This window comes from Heterodontus francisci, chromosome 25, assembly GCF_036365525.1.
Source record: "Heterodontus francisci isolate sHetFra1 chromosome 25, sHetFra1.hap1, whole genome shotgun sequence".
NCBI classification, from domain to species: Eukaryota; Metazoa; Chordata; class Chondrichthyes; order Heterodontiformes; family Heterodontidae; genus Heterodontus; species Heterodontus francisci.
This window is the reverse complement of record NC_090395.1, coordinates 47,065,020-47,083,802: the sequence shown is the minus strand read 5'-3', so window position 1 is coordinate 47,083,802 and position 18,783 is coordinate 47,065,020. Positions and strand designations below refer to the sequence as shown.

The 18,783-nt window shown below is 40.1% G+C and overlaps 1 protein-coding gene across 2 annotated transcripts in view; it reads right to left on the bottom strand.

Annotated features, from left to right (window-relative positions):
* nudt3b (nudix (nucleoside diphosphate linked moiety X)-type motif 3b) overlaps positions 1-13,915 on the bottom strand; it is a 99,333-nt gene extending 85,418 nt beyond the window's left edge. Inside the window, exon 1 of one of the 2 annotated variants that reach the window (XM_068057170.1) lies at positions 13,592-13,915. In XM_068057170.1, coding sequence (XP_067913271.1) covers positions 13,592-13,690 — 99 coding nt within the window. In that variant the 5' untranslated portion in view covers positions 13,691-13,915. Of the gene's footprint in view, positions 1-626; positions 760-13,591 lie in introns of those variants that run through there. The other variant, XM_068057171.1, reaches the window with a different exon arrangement.
* Positions 13,916-18,783: the final 4,868 nt, after the last annotated feature.

Genomic DNA, 18,783 nt, shown 5'->3' with positions numbered 1-18,783 from the left:
AGATTAAATTGATTCAAATTAAGCAATATACAGAAAACAAAAATCAATCATTAAGCTCACTTAACCCTCATAGCTATGTAACAAGACTTCACAAAAAATAATTTAGCTGATTCAAAATAGCAGGCGGCACAGTGGCGCAGTGGTTAGCACCGCAGCCTCACAGCTCCAGGGACCCGGGTTCGATTCTGGGTACTGCCTGTGCGGAGTTTGCAAGTTCTCCCTGTGTCTGCGTGGGTTTCCTCCGGGTGCTCCGGTTTCCTCCCACATGCCAAAGACTTGCAGGTTGATAGGTTAATTGGCCATTATAAATTGCCCCTAGTATAGGTAGGTGGTAGGGAAATATATAGGGACAGGTGGGGATGTGGTAGGAATATGGGATTAGTGTAGCATTAGTATAAATGGGTGGTTGATGGTCGGCACAGACTCGGTGGGCCGAAGGGCCTGTTTCAGTGCTGTATCTCTAAACTAAACTATACGCAAATCCACATGAGCTCCAATTGGGTTAATGTTGCAAGGGCAGCTCTTCAAAAGTACAGAAGAGAATTGCAAGGACACATGCCCAGCTCTACCAGAGATTTAAATATTGGAGGTTAAATGCCTCCACTTACTAATTCACATCAACTTACAATTGATGGCTTTCTGGAAGAAGAAATGACATCCATTACATATTGAGATAACTGTAGATCATCCCAGACTTCATCTTGCAACCCCATATGAACTTTCCATATCAAGAGTAACTTGAAGAGCTGAGGCTGAAGAATTCATCCAGATCTTCCTGCACAGCGTGTTCACCAGAGATACAAGTACCATTTATCCAAATTGGCCTGAGACCCAGGACCTGCAAAAAAAATCAGTAAAGGCCGGACCATTGGAATAAACTGAAATCCTATATGAACTGCTTTTTTACCACAAGGGAAAAACTAGAAAACAAATGATGTAATTTCTATTTCACTGGGATACCATGAAATACAGACCATACTATTTGGGGATTTGAGGGTGGCAAATTCAAACAAGAATTACTAATTTAAAAATACTTACATAATTTTATTAATCCAATTATTTGCTCACCTATAGTATGGTCTAAATAGAATTAATGACCAAGATCCATGGCACCTAATCATATCCTCCCACATAGAACTGATCATAATGCATAAGTTATCATGTCAGACCCAAATACATAGCGCACTTAACTCATCGTGTGTCTCCAGTAACATGAACGTGGCAATGCAGCAATCCATTGCTACACACCAGTGAGCCTGAATAGCAGCACAATGTTGTCTTGGACCAATATTCCCACAAAAGTAATTTCCTACTCCACTCCAAGTTCAAAGAGGCCACATGGGGGAATTGTGTTCTCAAGATCTGAAAAACAGCTCCTTCCATAAGAACACAAGAAATAGGAGTAGACGATACAGCCCATCGAGCCTGCTCTGCCTTTCAATACAATCATGTCTGATCTTCGCTTCAACTCCACTTTCCCGCCCACTCCCCATATCCCTAGATTCCCTGAAACACCAAAAATCTGGCTACCTCAGCCTTAAATATATTCAGTGATGGAGCATCCAGAACCCTCTAGGATAGAGAATTCCAAAGAGTCACAACCCTTTGCTCGAAGGAATTTCTCATCTCAGTCCTAAATGATCAGTCACTTATCCTGAAACTGTGTCTCCATGTTCTAGATTCCCCAGCCAGGGGAAACAACTGCTCAATATCTACCCTGTCAAGCCCCATCAGAATCTTGTTATGTTCAATGAAATCACCCCTCATTCTTCTAAACTCGAGAATATAAACCTTACTCAGCCTCCCATCAGAAGACACTTTGTTGTACTGCCTCCAAGGCAAATATATCCTTCCTTAAATATGGAGACCAAGACTGCATACAATATTCCAGGTGTGGTCTCACCAAAACCCTGTACAATTGTAACAAGACTTCTTTATTCTTGTACTTCAATACCCTTGCAATAAAGGCTAACATGCAATTTGCCTTCCTAATAGCTTGCTGTACCTGCATGCTAACGGTGTTCCTCATACCCGTACATCCAAGTCCCTCCGATCATCAACATTTACAAGTTTCATGCCTTTTAAAAAATATTCTGCTTTCTATTCTTACTACCAAAGTGAATAATCTCTCACTTCCCTACTTTATACTCCATCTGCCACCTTGCTGCCCACTCGCTTAACCTGGCTACATCTCTTTGCAGCCTCTCTGTCCTCCTCACAGCTTACATTCCCACCTGGCTTTGCAAAGTCAGCAAACTTAGATGCATTATTCTGTCTCTTCGTCTGCCGTACATGCTGATTGTAAATAGCTGAGGCCCCGGCTCTGATCCTTGCGGCACTCCACTAGTCACAGCCTGCCAGCTTCAAAATGCCCCTTTAATCCATATTCTGTTCCTTGTTTGTTCACCAATCATCTATCCATGCTAATATATTACCCCCAAATCCATGAGCCCTTATCTTGCATATTAATGTTTTGTGTGCCACCTTATTGAATGCCCTTTGGAAATCCAAGAATACAATTAGTTCCCCTTGATCTACCCTACTAGTTACATCCTCAAAAAACTCTAATATATTTGTCAAACACTATTTCCCTTTCGCAAAACCATGTTGATTTTCTCTGATCATACTATGATTTTCTAAGCCTTGTTAAGACTTCCTTAATAATAGATTCCAGCACTTTGCCAATGATTGATGTCAGGTTAACTGCCCTGTAATTTCCTGCTTTCTCTCTCGCTCCTTTCTTGAATAGCAGCGTTACATTTGCTAACTTCTAATCTGCTGTGATCATTCCAGAATCCAGGGAATTTGGAAAATCATAACCAGCGGATCCACTATCTGTGGCTACCTCTTTTAGAACCCTAGGATGTAGACCATCAGGTCCTGGGGATTTGTCAGATTTTAGTCCCTCAAGCTTCTCCAATACTTTTTCTCCACTGATATTAATTACCTTAATTTCCTCTCTCTTTTCAGCCCCTAGGTTATCCTCAATTTCTGATATGTAACCTGTGTCTTCCACTGTGATCTACCAGTGACTCATTCCAGAGAAAAAATAAAGTTTGCTGTGCTAAGTTAGTTTGTTGAAAGGAAGGCAAGCTTGAAATTTTGATAATGAATACTTGTCACAGATGCTAAGACAGCCTGCTTTTGTCACACTGGTTGAAAGCAGCAGTCAGTAACTTGCTCAGATCAAACAATGTAACTTTAATACAATTTCTTGAAGAATGATAGCATCCTGTGCTATGCCTATTTCCTTAATGCAAGCAACAGTATCCAAATTGATAACTATACTACCCAGCAATGACATATTTGTAAACCTAGACCATTAGTGTAGGAAACCAGATTAATTTGCCAAGCTCCCTACCGACTACGGTCATGCAACTCAGACCCTACCCAAAAAAATAAGGTCATGAATTTCTACTGTCCACTGCAGGCTTATTGGATGATGATTCATTACAACAGCAAGAATTGGGCCTGTATCCAAAATCAAGTCAATTCTTTTGACTGGTAAATAATTGCTGGTATGAGCACTATCTGAACCATTGTTATGGATTTTTAGGATTTGCCTCAGGAGAGTTCAACACATACAAGGTGACAGTTATAGCAATCTTTCAAAATAGTCTTACCTTCAAGCTCTGAGTAGCCCAGTTTAGATACTTAACTGAAATCCTGATGCACAGAATTACAAATGAAACCTCACAACAACAGAGGGGCAACATATTTGTCAAAGCAATATCAAGATTCAATTTTTCATTCAAGCATTCAATCTGGACACAAATCCTGAGAATATCTTGGAAATAAGTTTCCATAATTCTGCTCAAAGTTTTATTCTTGTGGTCCATAAAAAGCAATTCTCACTTGAATAATGTGCCAATAGGGAAAATTATCCTCAGAAGTTCAAGTTTCTACATTCCCTATCTAGTGTTATGCAGCTTGACAGACTTGCATTTCTCATGCTACTGCAGCAGAAGTAAATAAAAATTATACAGAATACATGCATACCCAGAGCCAGACAGTTTATACACATTCCATAAAAGTCTTAAAATTCTAAGCTTCATGTAGTATCAGCTGTGGCTCAGTTGGTAGCACAGTTGTGGGTTCAAGGGCCACTACAGGACTTGAGCACAAAAATCAAGGCTGACATCCAATGCAGTACTGAAGGAGTACTGCACTGTTTGAGGTGCTGAGGCCCCGTTTGCCCTCTCAGGATATTTTGCATCTGCCTATGACACTATTTTAAAGATGAGCAGGGAGTGATTCCTGATGTCCCGGCCAATTTATAAACCTCAATCAATATCACAAAAACAGATTATCTGGTCATTATCACATTGCAGTATGTGGGACTTTGCTGTGCACAAATTGGCTGCCATACTTTCCACATTACAAAACTGACTATACTTCAAAAGCACTTCATTGGCTGTAAAGTGCTTTGAGACATCCTGTGGTCATGAAAGGTGCTACATAAATGCAAGACTAATTTTCTTTTATAAATAAAAGGTGCAAAAACAATTTACTATTTTGAAACCATGCTCATTTGCACACTGCCCCCGAATTGCTGACTGGCAATTAGCACGTTACCATTTTCTGACATGATCTTAAAATGACACACTAGATTTTTCTTTACATTTTGACACACTTCCTGAATCTGCTTCCCATGTACTGAACACCATCTAAAGCTAAGTTAAACCTGCTCAGGATTTAGTCAATTGTGTTCCGATCACTAAACAATGCAGCTAATTGGCTTAGATTAGCTAGTTTGATGATTTATCAAATAAATTTGAGATTTGAAGGAAAGTTAAACTGTTGCTATCTAAATTTAACAGACATCCAGTTGCTGCACTGAAAAATACAAATATACTTGATTATACGAGAGGAACTTAGTATAGATTTTGTTTTTAAAACTTCCATGGCCATTTAACATACTATAGCTGGTACTAATTAATGTTTATTGCAGACTTAATGTTATCCTAGAGATTTCACTATGCATTTATAAATGTTCTCCAGACTTGCATCTTCTAAACAGCAAGTAGGCAGGTGTTCAAAGTGATTTTGGAGACAAATAATTTTTGGTACTTCTTAAAGTCAGTCAATGTACAAATGCAGTATCAAAAGGAGGCTTCTGTCACATTGATGGAGTTACAGCAAACAAGATGTTGTAAATTGCAGGAGCACAACCGTTCTTACAACCTGGGCTGAATAAAAAAGAAAAATGTTTGCCTGGGGAAACTTCAGACCACACTCTGCTAAAATATTCAAAACTGGAGCTCTTTCCATTAACTTAAAAAAAAGTCAGTCAAGCTCAGATTTCAGATATATCACATGGCAGACGTGAAATTATGAACCAGTTCATATAGGGCAAAGTCTCTCCAATTGCCAGGTGCCTATATTTGCTGTTCAGAAACTTGCTGCAGTTTTCTGGTCAATTTTAAAATGGTGAGCCAAGCTCAAAGTAAAAAAAAAAAATTGTACAATTCTGCAGCATCCGAAAGCGATGAGCTAGAATTTACTGTCTAATACGGTTTATATGTGCAAATCCTACAGCTATTTCAGGCAAAGACAAATGAACGCTTAATTGCAATAATCCAGAAGGCTCTGTATGAGATAGGCTGCTCCGCTGTTGGCTGTGCAAAAACAGCATCTTGCTTCCTGGCTCAGCACTGATATGTACTAAGCAGTGTGAAGTTGCTGTATTTCTCCAGCAGATACAAACTAAATTCATCACACAAAGTTAAACATGCCCATTTCAGTCTAAATACCTTTTTAAACAACATGATGTGTGTTAATTACTGCCAAACAACTCTGGCACTGAAAATTAATTACTACAAGTATGGAGTCTCTCCCTTCAGGTTTTAATTGAAGATTCTAAAAAAATAATTTTTTTAGAAAACCTTTTCCCACTGCTTTTTCTCTCTTAATCCAATCTTTCTTTCCCTATTTCTCGTTCTATACCTGATTTGACATTGAATTCACCCACTCTAATTTATACTGCCTTCTTAGTCCTTACACAGTTAATTTTGCAATTCTTCACAATCCGATTGGTTAGATACACAGTGGCTTGCCTGTTCTTAATTACTCCACCACTGGCAGCTATGCCTTCAGCTGCCAAGGCCTTAAGCTCTGGAATTCCTCCCTTAAAACCTACTTCCTTGACCAAGCTTTTTGTCATCGAATATCTCCTTTTGTGGCTCTGTGTCAAATACTGTTTGATAATTCTCCTGGGAAGCATCTTGAAGCATTTTACTATGTTAAAAGCGCTATAGAAAGGCAAATTGTTATTGTTCGTTCAGGTCCCAGCTGCCTGGTTTCCTTGCTGTGACATTACCTGCTTGAACTTTCAGCAACTTGCCATGCAAAAAACCTAAACATGCAAGGGCAAGTCTTAACAAATGGTAGATACTATTAGATGCATTCTTACAGAAAGTTATGGCCCAATTTATCAGCTGTTTTAAAAATATATATACTTTTAATTGTATGTACAGATGTCAGAAAAGTCTACTTTCATTTCAGACTAGATCCAGCCAAGCCATCCAAGAATAACTTACCAAAATGCTAATCCTTTTTTTTTTAAAAAGATTTTTGTTAGGTACCATAATTAAGGGAAATGGCACAACATTGGTTAAATGGAGCTGAGGTACCTTTCACTAAGATCTAATTAAATGGTGGGACAGGTCTGAGGAGCTGAATGGCCTATTTCTGTCCTATTGAGTGGAATTTGTGACGGGGATAAAGACAATGGTTTTGGTCTACCCAATGTTGTGCTGGAAGTCATGACTCATCCTGGAAGGGATGTCAAATGAACAAGCTGATAGTACAGAAGCAGTTGAGAGGTCTAGGGAAGCAGCTGTGAGGTGGGGTTTGGGTGTTATCACAACCATGTGGAAGGGGACCAGGCTTGTGGATGACTACTCTAAAGGGCAACATTTGGCTGAGGAAAAAGGACCAAGGCCAGATTCTGGGTCTCAGGAGATCACGATGTAAGAGGAAGAGAAGCGATTGCTGCAATTTTGCAGACTACATTTAGGTAGGTATATAACAAACCATGCAAGGGCAGCTCCATGAAGGTGAACAATTGAGGAAAGGCACTGGTGGTATGAACAAATGTGTCAAACATTCGAGGGGCTGAGGAGAAATAAAGCACTGCAGTAACAGGAGATACTTGTTTACGACTTTAATTAAGGCTGATTCAAGTATTGTGAGAAAGGAGGATTTGTAAACCCCGTGAAGTAAAGCAGGGAATTTGCTATCAGAAAAATCATATCTGTGGACCAAACGGAGAATCCAACTAAAACTTTGAGCAGGACGGCGGAGGAGGATAGTATCAATTGAGAATAGGTGGAACTGAAACACTGAACAAAAGCCTCAGACATGAATTCTGCTCTGCCAGCTACCAACACAGCAAAGCACCTCGTATTTAGAAGGTTTGAAGCTATATTCAATTTGCCCCTCCCCCAAAAGCCAGTAAAGCAAGGTGCTGTTGATCTTCTGTAGTAGTTTAATTAAATGTTTTTCAAAAAATATCTTGTATTCCTAGGTTTCTTAGCACCATATTGTAAAACAGAACACTGATGGATTGTACATATTATTCACAAATACACACTAATGATTACATTGCAAAACTGGGTTTAATGCAACAATTCTGTGATTCTGTGATAAATGCACCATTTAGTTTCTATAGTAGTTTAATTTATGCATACAAGTTACACTCACTTCCAACCCGTCATTATTGACGTTTGACCCTTTCAAATCATAGTCATATTGAAATACATGGTTCAAATATTGCATTAGCAACTGTACCATAGACTTTACAACATTCAGCATACCTGAATTTCATTACAAGACGACTTGGACTTTCTAAACATTTGGCATAGACAAGCAAAATTTCAATGCAAATTAAGTTTGACCAATTGTTTTCTGATCATCTGCATTCCTAAACACTGTAAACATGGCACAAGAGCCAAGGATCATTTACTAGGAGGAAGCAAATCTTGAGTTATTTTCTTTGAAATTTTATACAAGTAGTTACAATTGTTAATTAAATCATATCCTGACTTAGGCTTATTTGTACAAATCAGTAACCTGACATTCAAAATTGTGGTAAAAGCAAAATACTGCGGATGCTGGAAATCTGAAACAAAAACAAGAAATGCTGGATTCACTCAGCAGGTCTGGCAGCATCTGTGGAAAGAGAAGCAGAGTTAACGTTTCGGGTCAGTGACCCTTCTTCGGAGTTCCGAAGAAGGGTCACTGACCCGAAACGTTAACTCTGCTTCTCTTTCCACAGATGCTGCCAGACCTGCTGAGTGAATCCAGCATTTCTTGTGTTTGATTCAAAATTGTGGCCTTGGAACAAAGGATATCTGGATTTTTTTGTGGCCACAGTTAAACCTACCAAATGCACTTATCTCACACCATTTATTTTATCACCATTACAATCCACTCCAAAATAATTTCTTTTCATTTCCACCAAAGCCCACTCCTCTCCTCCTCTACAAGCCAACCATTATTTTTCCTAACCGTTGCTGTTGTCTTCACAAGGAGTTTAGAAAAGTAAGAGGTGACTTAATTGAAACATACAAAGGTGTTCAGAGGGTGGATGTGGAAAGGATGTTTCCCCTTATGAGACAATCTAGAACTAGGGGTCACTATTTAAAAATAAGGGATCGCCCGTTTAAAACAGACGAGAAATTTTTTTCTCAGAGGGTTGAGAGTTTCTTCCTCAAAAGGCAGTGGAAGGCGTCTTTAAATATTTTGACGGCAGAAGTAGATAGATTCTTGATAAGCAAGGGGGAGAAAGGTTATCGGGGGTGGACAGGAACGTGGAGTCGAGGTTGCAATCAGATCATCCATGATCTTATTGAATGGCAGAGCAGGCTTGAGGGGCCGAGTGGCCTACTCCTACTCCCTATTCCTATGTTTGTAATATCTCTTCAACTTCCTCTTGCAATCCATACTTCTGCTGACTAAATATCACATACATATATTAAAAACAATTTTCCCAACAATCTTGAATTTCACTCTACTTATGACCCCATTCGAATCCTTCCCATGAACTCAATTTTACCCAAGTATGCTTGAATTCACTTTCTCTCTTAGCTCATTGTAACCCATTTCTCACTGGAGCAGTATATAACAACAGATGATATAACAAATAATGACATCACACTTCTCAACTCTATTCTAAGGCCTTTGACTCCTGAAATTCAGGTCTTGGCAAATATGAAGTTACTGGCCTCCACAGGACAATCAGCAAGAGACTCATTTTCTCCTGGATCTCCCAATCTACTGCCAGAAGAACATTTCTCCTGTTGGCCTGATAAATGTGCTAATCTGCCACAGTGAGCCCACGTGCTAGTTTTTTTCTATCTCATAAAACGAAGTTTAACTCCATGAATGATATTCTGAGCTGCCCTAGTGTATGTTCTAGGTCTACAATCTAGTTTTGTTTTCAGATATGCATTATTCTTTATTTTCTTTCATCCGGAGACCATGGTACAGCTCCAACTATTCTATTTTGCTTATTACAATTATCATGAAAAATATGCAGCAGCCAAAATTTTGCAAAACACTAATGTATCTCCTGCAGCAAATTACAGAAATTCAAAGCTTTTAACTCAATTCTCCTTTCCCCCTCCCCATCCGAAGGAAGACAGAAGAGGCAAATGTAAAACAGGAATGATTTACTTTACTCTGTACCATAATCAATTCCTCCTATAATTTCTTCTGACGTAAAAAGCAAGGCAAAGCTTCTTCTGCCCTCGTACAGTATTACATCACTGCAAAATCTTGTGGTCCACTACAGAAAAAAGTCATATTATAAACCACTGAGCAGGAATGCTCATAGTCAAGCAACACATTGCTAAATTGCCAATAGCTGATGGGACAACACCCAACTTTCAACATAAATTAAGCTCTTCTACAACGTCTTATTCTACTTGCTGCACTCTTGCACCTTCTGATCTGGTTCAGACTTGGTGATCTAAACCAGCTGTTATGATGAACATTTACAGCACATACCTGATTTAATCAAAGCTAGCATTGACAATGCAGAGGGAAAAAGAGAGTGCACATATGTAGAGAGCCACGAAAGACAACGAGGATCAAAATTTCCGCATGTACTATCAAAAACTTAACACGGGTAATATTGCGATACCAAGGAGAAGAAAAGGAACTGTTGATTAAAAAAAAAGCAACCCAAGACTGTAGAAAGACTGAAGGCAAAAGTCGAAACCATTGTAATAAGCAATGAATTTTTGATAAATTTTGCAGTTTGTTTTCATAACTGTTGAAATTTTAAGTTTATTGTAATTTTATTTATACAGCTATGGATTAGTGAGACTCACCGAAAAGACAAAGAAAAATGAGAAATTTACTCAGTGAAATGCTTTGTCATTGTAGTTCTGGCATATCAAAAGCTCAACATACACATTTTATCTATGGATGCTGCACACCAGACATAGAATATTTGGTCATCGCTGTGGACTATTACTGACCATAATGAAGGAATAATCATGCAACACTTCACAACTCGAAGATACTTAACCACAACAGCATATAGTAAAGACTCAGCATCAAATTTTGGTCACAAGCAATCCAAACAGTTGGTATTCCACTTTAAAAAAGACATTAAGTACTCCCAAACTTCACTTCTAAAAGCTTAATGAAATTGCAGCCAAACACAAGTCCAACTGCCCAACACCACTGCTGAGTTATTTACACTAAAGAAAAACAGTACTGAAAGATATGCGAAGATTCCCAATAAAGTGGATTTTAAAGACAACTAATGGAGATGGGTCTGTTCAAATTCACTCCAATCTCCTACTTGGCAGCATTTTCATTAAATGCTGAGAACTATGGGAGGTCTGTAGCATTCGATTTTGAAAATGCTAGCAAAAGAGCATGCCATTATCACCATCTATTCCTTTATGCATCCATTTTAAAATACTTTTTGCTGTTTTAACTTTGCAAGATCAGAGACAGCTTTCGATGCTGCACAAGTGCTGGGATTCCTGCGATTTTTCTTCTGACAGCCAGCTGCGGACAAAGTATAAGCTTTTACATTACATTTCTCAATAAACTTCTGCAATTTTCTATAATGCATCTAGGAATTTGACTACAATACTGCCATTCTACTAACTATAATTCTACAGTTTCTGTTGTTAAACAGCATTGTAATAAGTTAGTTTCGGGGTTGCTTGGGAAACGAGGTCAAGCTGGAGATAGATGAGAATGCTCAGCTGCAGAATACTTAGTCCATTGAAATAAAAATAGCATTTAAGGGGAAGAAAGAGGGCTAAGCATTCATGAGCTATTCATTTTTTTTGTGTGTTGTAGAATTACAATACTAGACACGAGTCAAGAAGAATTTGTAGGCTTTAAAACTTGGTTGACATGTACTGTAATACCTTGTTACCAGGTTGCACTATCAAACTTCTTCTGCAGTGCAGATACAAGAACATTGTTTTGAGGTCTTCTGTTTCTCAATAGCTCTACTGTTATCACTAAGCCATTATACTGTATTCTAAGTTTACTGGCAATGGCTGAGACAGTTGAGCAAAATGGGTCACTCATTTCAAAAAAAAACTTTCCATGTCTATGCGAAAGCTAAAGCTCATTTTGGTCATTACTGTTTAAGTTCAGGCTTTTGTCCAATGCTTAATTTATAGCCACAGTAAAAAGATAGCTTCCATAAGCAAACTGAATCTCATATGAACTGAACTTGCACTTATGCATGTTGTGAATGGGATAGCATGCTATGATACCACCACAGGTTTGCCCACCACTCTTCCTGTCCACTTTGAAAGGCAGTATACTACTCAAGCAGAGCTAAAGTTTAAGCTCAAACTAACATTTATTTACAAGTCACAGCAAGTAACTAGCAATATAGCACTTAATTTGCACAGTACTTAAACTGTTGAAAAACAAGGGAGCCCAAAATCTTAGTAGCTCTTTTCAGAGTGTAATGGAACATTCTGTGAGTAAATGACTTCACAAAACTCTAAGCTTCCTCACATGGAAGCATGAAGCAGGGAACAAGAGATTTGAAAAAAACACAACTCATACAATTATCAAGCATAAAAGGTAGATTCCATCTGAAGATCAAACAGATTTTTCTCAATTAAAAAAAATTAACCATGTTACAGATATTAAACTTAGGTCAGATTAGTATACTGAATTTGCCTATTCCCTACACTCTACAAATTGTCACATATGTCTGGACAGGCATAAGTAATCTTCTGACACAAGTAACTTTTGAATACAGGGACCTAATGATGGAAGCCAACTCGGAAAAACAACATTCATTGAAATACAACTGAAACAAGTTTCAAGTATTGGCTACCATTTAGGCCAGATAAAAAGAGACTTAGGCTCAGGTATAGCTACATGCCGCTATCTTTAATCTATATTAAGTGCAAAAGAACACAGAATTCAGCAATCTTCACTATTCGATACATGACAAAGCTCTGCTTCTGGCACATTTATAGCTTAAATTCAAATATTCTAATGGAGAAGGGGTTAAGAGACCATTTCTCTGTTCTACTGGAGATGCAAGCAAGAACTCTCTCACTGTGCACAATCTTACATAATCAGGAAGATTGTACCAACCATGATGCTTCATGCACATATCCATATGCCAGGACAACGTGGAAACTAATTGGAAAATCTATAAAATTTCAAGAATACAGATCAAAACAACCAAGATTTGTTTTTGATAAACCTAAGGTCTAACCACTTTAAAAATGTACATAGATGCCAACAGCCTTTGCAAATATTTCCACGTCCTTGGTTCAAAATTTAAATATTCGTGAAATTTAAATTGTTATATACCACGTTTAAAGCAAGGAATTGTAGATGTACTTTAAAAAAAAAAGTTAGCTCACCATTTTGCAAGAAAAACCTTTGTGGTTATAAAACTATGATTTTCCCCTTCTGTTGGCAAAGCTGCCAGCCCACCTGTTATATAGAAAAGTCAACCTTTGCTGCCGACCAACTTGCAGCACGAAGACACCATTGTGCTCTACGCTGTATGTAAGCAGCAAATTGCTATTCAAAAAGAGTACTACGTTTTTAAAAATCCACGATATGTATTTAAAACTAGTTAGGACTGCAGGAAAACAAAGGCATTTTTCACCAACGTCTGCAATAACAAATGCAACGATTTAGATCACAAATTGTGGGCTACGACACCGAGAAGTCTTGGTAAAATAGACAAATGTAATTCTGAGTCCGCTATGCTCTGACTGACTCAAGTTTTGTATGAGAAAATGCTTTCATTCTGCACCTAATTCATTTAATGTAGATCAATCCTACCAATGGTGTCACTGTTAATTTTAGCACAAAGCAAAGTGCATGTGGCATCACTCCAATCGATCCCAACCCCTCGACGTGATCGATTATTGAACGCAAAATAAATTAAGTACTAAAATGGAAGAAATCCATGAGAACAATAAGCACGGTCTGTCCAGCAGAGATCCACCATAATAAGGCCGAGGTGTAGAGCAGGCGTGTAGACCGTGGGCCCCGGGGAGACTCTCTCCCTCTCCCCACCCCCTCCCCGCCAACAGCACCGCACAAACCGGGCCCCAAAGCCTCTTACCTCCTCTTGGCTCTCGTTTTTGAAGCACAAACAGGCCGCTCGCTTCTTGTACCCGTCCCCATCATAAGTCCGAGTCTGGTTTTGCTTTAATTTCATCATTTGTTATTTTGGTAAACTATCTTAATTCAATTAATTCAATCTTTGCAGAAAAACAAAAACGAGGAGAAGCGGAAAAAAATCCTTATTGTAAATTTCAACAACAAAGAAGCCGATCCTCAGCGGCCAGGACAGTTATTCGCTGCCTCTCTTCATTTTCCCACAACCATTCTCTCCGACACCAGCACCGCTACCGCCGCCATCTTACCCGCACCGTGCGCCAACCTAACCCGTACAACAAAGGGCGCGCGGGTCCCAAGGCGGGGCTTGTGGACAGGCGCAGCCACTCAACAGCCAGTTTGGGGCCAGGAGGCGCCGGATTCACCAATCCAGTCCGCGGCACGGAGGAGCTCCGCCCCTTCCTCCACCCCCCTCCACAGCAAGTTTGGTGCACGTCGCCTCAGCTGTGATTCTATCAATGAATGCTCAAAGCCGGTAGGGGGCGCAGCGGATCCTCCCCCTCCCCCTCCCCCTCCCCCCCACCCCCACCCCCTTCCCCCTCCCCCAACTCTCTCTAATTCGAATGTGTGAGGACAAAAGAGTAGGGCTATTTTGATGTGTAATAGTATCTGTGCCTTTTATAATCAGTATCACGTGTTTCAGTTCAATTTTTGATTTGTATATGAAAGTTTATTTTTCTACTATCCTGTTAAGGTGCAGCTAAAAATTAATTTTACAAAAGATTTTGGACCATTTCCATAGATCAATTCTAATTATATATAACATAGTCTGAGCTTAGGTATGAAATACAGCTCATGTTTCATATTTCTTCTTTGGCCTCCTTGTCTCGGGAGACAATGGGTAAGCGCCTGGAGGTGGTCAGTGGTTTGTGAAGCAGCGCCTGGAGTGGCTATAAAGGCCAATTCTAGAGTGACAGACTCTTCCACAGGTGCTGCAGATAAAATTGGTTGTTGGGGCTGTTCCACAGTTGGCTCTCTCCTTGCGCATATTTATTTATATTTCATATTTATTGTGTATAAAACTCACAAATCTGAATTCATTGTATCTCCTGGCCAGCCTCCCATCAACTTGAGGTCATCCAAAACTCTGCCAGTCCTGTCCTAACTCACACCAAGCCCCATTCACCCACCACCGTTTTCTTTTCGTTGTGCACTTGAATGTGCAACACCTTTTGTTTTTTTTTTGTGAGGCTGTGCACATTCAGTATCTTAAGGGGGATAACTTGTGAGCAGCCTGCACAGCACCTTTTGGGTTGTTGCGCAGTTGAGCACACATACAGTTTACAGGGAATATTGCCCATCACTCTAGTACTCACTGAACTACATACACTCCTGGTCTGGCAACACCTCCGTTTTAAAATCCTCACCCTTGTTTACAAATCGTTTCATGGCCTCACCCCTCCCTATCTCAGTAACTTCGTCCAGCCACACAACTCACTGAGATATCTGCGCTCCTATAATTCTGGTCTCTTCTGTATCCTCAATTTTCATCATTGCATCAGACCTTCAGCTGCCAAGGCTCTCAACCCTGGAATTCCGTCCCTATATTGTCCGTCTCAATACCTTCCTCTCTCCTCCTTTAAGATGCTCCTTAAAACCTATCTCTTTGACCAAGCTTGTGGTCATCTGTCCTAATATCTCCTTATGTGGTTGGTTGTCCATTTTTGTTTGAAACATTCCTGTGATGTGCCATCGGGTGTTTTACTACGTTAAAGGTGCTAAACAATCGCACGTTTTTGCTGTTGGTAGCTATTTTACTGAATATATATTTTTAAATACTGATGTGACAAAATTGACAACACAGAGTTACCGAATTTTGCGAAAGGATTTATTCTTTTCTTTACAGTCTATTCTAAAATATGTCTCACCTGTTCTTCGTTCAGCTTTTGTAGATCTTCTGCCCTTTCCCCCCTTTTTGTTTTGCTTTATCTAGTCGAAACTGAACCAAACGCAATCACCAGAAATACCATCTATAAATGGGACTTTAGTAACGATGCTGCACAACAAAGGGATTGAACTATTCTTCCATTTGCGTTTAAAGGTGGTCTCTAAGCGCTGGCATTGTCTTCTATCGTTGGGTTCTAGAATAGGAATTTGTCCCCCAACTGTTTACCGAATTTTGTCAAATCCATGCACCAACTGTCACCGAATACTATTTCAATTCAAAACGGTACCTACAATTGATAAAATGTTTCAGATCTTCCCCATTGTCTTCCACAACCTCAACAAACGGAAATATTTGCTGAGAAACGAAGAGGGTAGGTTTTCTGAGATGCAAGACCTAGCCTTGGAAAACTGGCAAGACCTGACTATGTCGAGATCAGTGCCCGATTCGTCACCATCCGGAGTGCGGTCGTTAAGCCAAAGAGAAGGCGCTGTCATAGAAGACTTGAAAGATCCCCAGATGTTGCCTGAAGGGTCATATGTGGTGAGTGGATCCAGTATGCGACCAAAACAGTCAACTACGCCAATTATGTTCGAAAAGATGCCCCCTTCTCCAAAGGGAATGACTAAGGGATTGAAAGAATATAGGAGAGAAGCACCTCCAAAGCCAACAAGTCCTTCCAAGGAATTAGAGATGAAGTCACCAACAGATTTAGGCGCAAGATGGCACACATGTAGTCCAGGAAGGAAAACCAAGTAAGTAACGATGAAAAAATGCCGCGTTTTGCATCTTCTCGATAAAATAAATGTTTTCAGTTACTTTGCGGCCTCCCTTTCACCTTGGGTTCAAACCCAACCCAGGTTTATATGGGACGAAAGTCTCCACTCCCACTTGTCAACTCTAAGGGTCTTACATTGACGTCGGGTTGGAGTTTTGTAAACCAGTTCTTCGTAGGACGGATTAAACACTACAAAACTGCCAACAATTTGGCTATCTTGTTCTGAAAAAAGCATGAAGACGGCTGTGTGGAGAAATGTAACTGTCAAGTTTGTGCCAAAGAGGGTCAGGGCTGTGGGCAGCAAATTCAAGATTGTGCACGTTCCTTTCAATGACTGTCTCTCCAGCCATTGGCAGATGCTTTTCTAAAGGGGGGCCAGGACCCTACTTCCCAGAAAATGTTTGCATTAAAATGGTATCTTTTTCTTAATTTTAAGCAAATTTCTACTTTACAATTGATGAAGTTTCATTCTAAAACAATCAGAGGAAAGTAGATGGCATTTCGGTTCAATCCAATTTTAGCAGACCAACCTAATAATTGCTGCTCCAATTTTTTTTCACTGCCTCCTACACATGGGCGCTGTACCCCTCCAGCATCCCTTGCAGTTTACAGAGGCCCTCACTTCTTCTGATCCAACTTAAACTCACAAAAGCACTCCCCCCTCTCACTCCACACAAATTCACTTTCCCTTTTGTAACATCTTTTTTAATTTCCAAAATATACTTTATTCATAAAAATCTGTAAAAAATACATTACAAAACAGTTCCAAAAAGCACCAACTCAAACAATACAAAGGAGATCAGTTTCCTTCAATACAGGAGTGAGTTGCCTCACAACCCTTCCATTTCATTTTACATGCCATGTACATTTTACAGCAAACAAATATTTTCTGGATACAGTTCAAGGGGTTTTCCATGGATCCAGCCCCTCAGTTCACCTTGGTGGGGGGACCTTACACAGTGGTCTTTTGCAACATCTATTCTAGCTCACAGACACACACTATCCCTTCCTATTCCCCAGCCCGCAGTTCACAAATGCACTCCATCCCCAACTATTCCCCCTTCCAGTCACAACGACCCCTCTCCCTCATTGATCTTCTCTCAACTGGTTGCAGTTCATAAATGCAGCTGTTTCACTGCCGGAGCGGACACTATGCTGCAGGTGTGATTTCCTAATCTATTGTGAGACCAAGATATTTTCCACTTGCAGTTTTCGGCACAGATCCGGTCCCCGGAGTGAAGGAAGCAGCAGCTTCAGGTTCCAGTTGCAGCCAGGGCCAGCAGTGAGAAGCTCATTAAGCAACAGAGTGGCAGAATTTACCAGTCAAATACCCGAGGCAGAAAGTCAACGTCTGGATTACCACCTCATCGATTTGTAACCCTAGGGAATAAAATAATCTGCAGTTTTGCGCACCTTGTGTTTGCCTGACTCCTCCTCAATAGGGCATGTTCTTCTGAGGTGGTGCGGACCGTGGGGATGCAGTAGGACCAGTTTCCTCCCTGCAACAACCCAAGCTACATTGAAATGGAAGTGTAGCCATCCACAAATAGGGCTCACCGCTCTTATTAGATTACCGTACCCAAGAAGTTACTGACCTCATCTGAGAAGGCCCTCAAAGTGCTACCGCTGAAGGAGGCACAGGTATTCAAATAAATCCGTTTTATTATGTTTATGACATCAGGACGACATGTAACTTGATTTCTTGCCCCTGCGCGCGTCTTGTCCGCTTGCAAGTCTTGTAATAGCCGCCCACATTAGAGTAAAAACAAGAAACGTTCTTTTCGTGTTGTGAAAAGGTCGAGGAACTTTTGAAACTGAAAATACATAATCGCTTTGTTGCTATTCTAGACCTTAAGAGAATAGTGTCTTCCTAAAGTTTGGTTGTAGCAAGAACATCTGTCAAAGCTGCAAATAGGGGTCCCCTTGGAATCCTTATATACTTGTGGTATCTGAACGAGAGTGCGTTATAAATACTCATTGGATGCAAGAGCTGTATCCAAGGAGGAGAGCATCTATTTGGAGGTGAGCGAGTTCATATGAGTGAGTGAGTTGGACATTTCTAGACCTTAGTGAGAAGTAATGCCTTGAAAAGCTTTGATTTAGCAGGAAAGTCACCAACGTAGTGCTACCTGCTGAGGCAAGACCTGAAATGAAAGCTCCAAACCTCCTCCACACTGGTCCAGTGAAAATCACCATAAAACAATGTCAGTGAATGGTTACAGGGGCAACTGGGGACATAGCTTGAATAGGCCAGATGGCAGTGTACAAATTCATCCAAATGTCAAGGGTGCCTTTTTGGCTATGAATCAGCAATCATGTGTTTTTGGCCTCTACCAACTCACTGGCCTGCCCAGGGTGTGATTACAGAGATCCATGTGGAACTATTAGCTTCAGTGGAGAGGAGCATTCCTTACATGAATCAAAAGGGATACTACTATATTAATAAAAAGCAAAATACTGTGGAAGCTGGAAA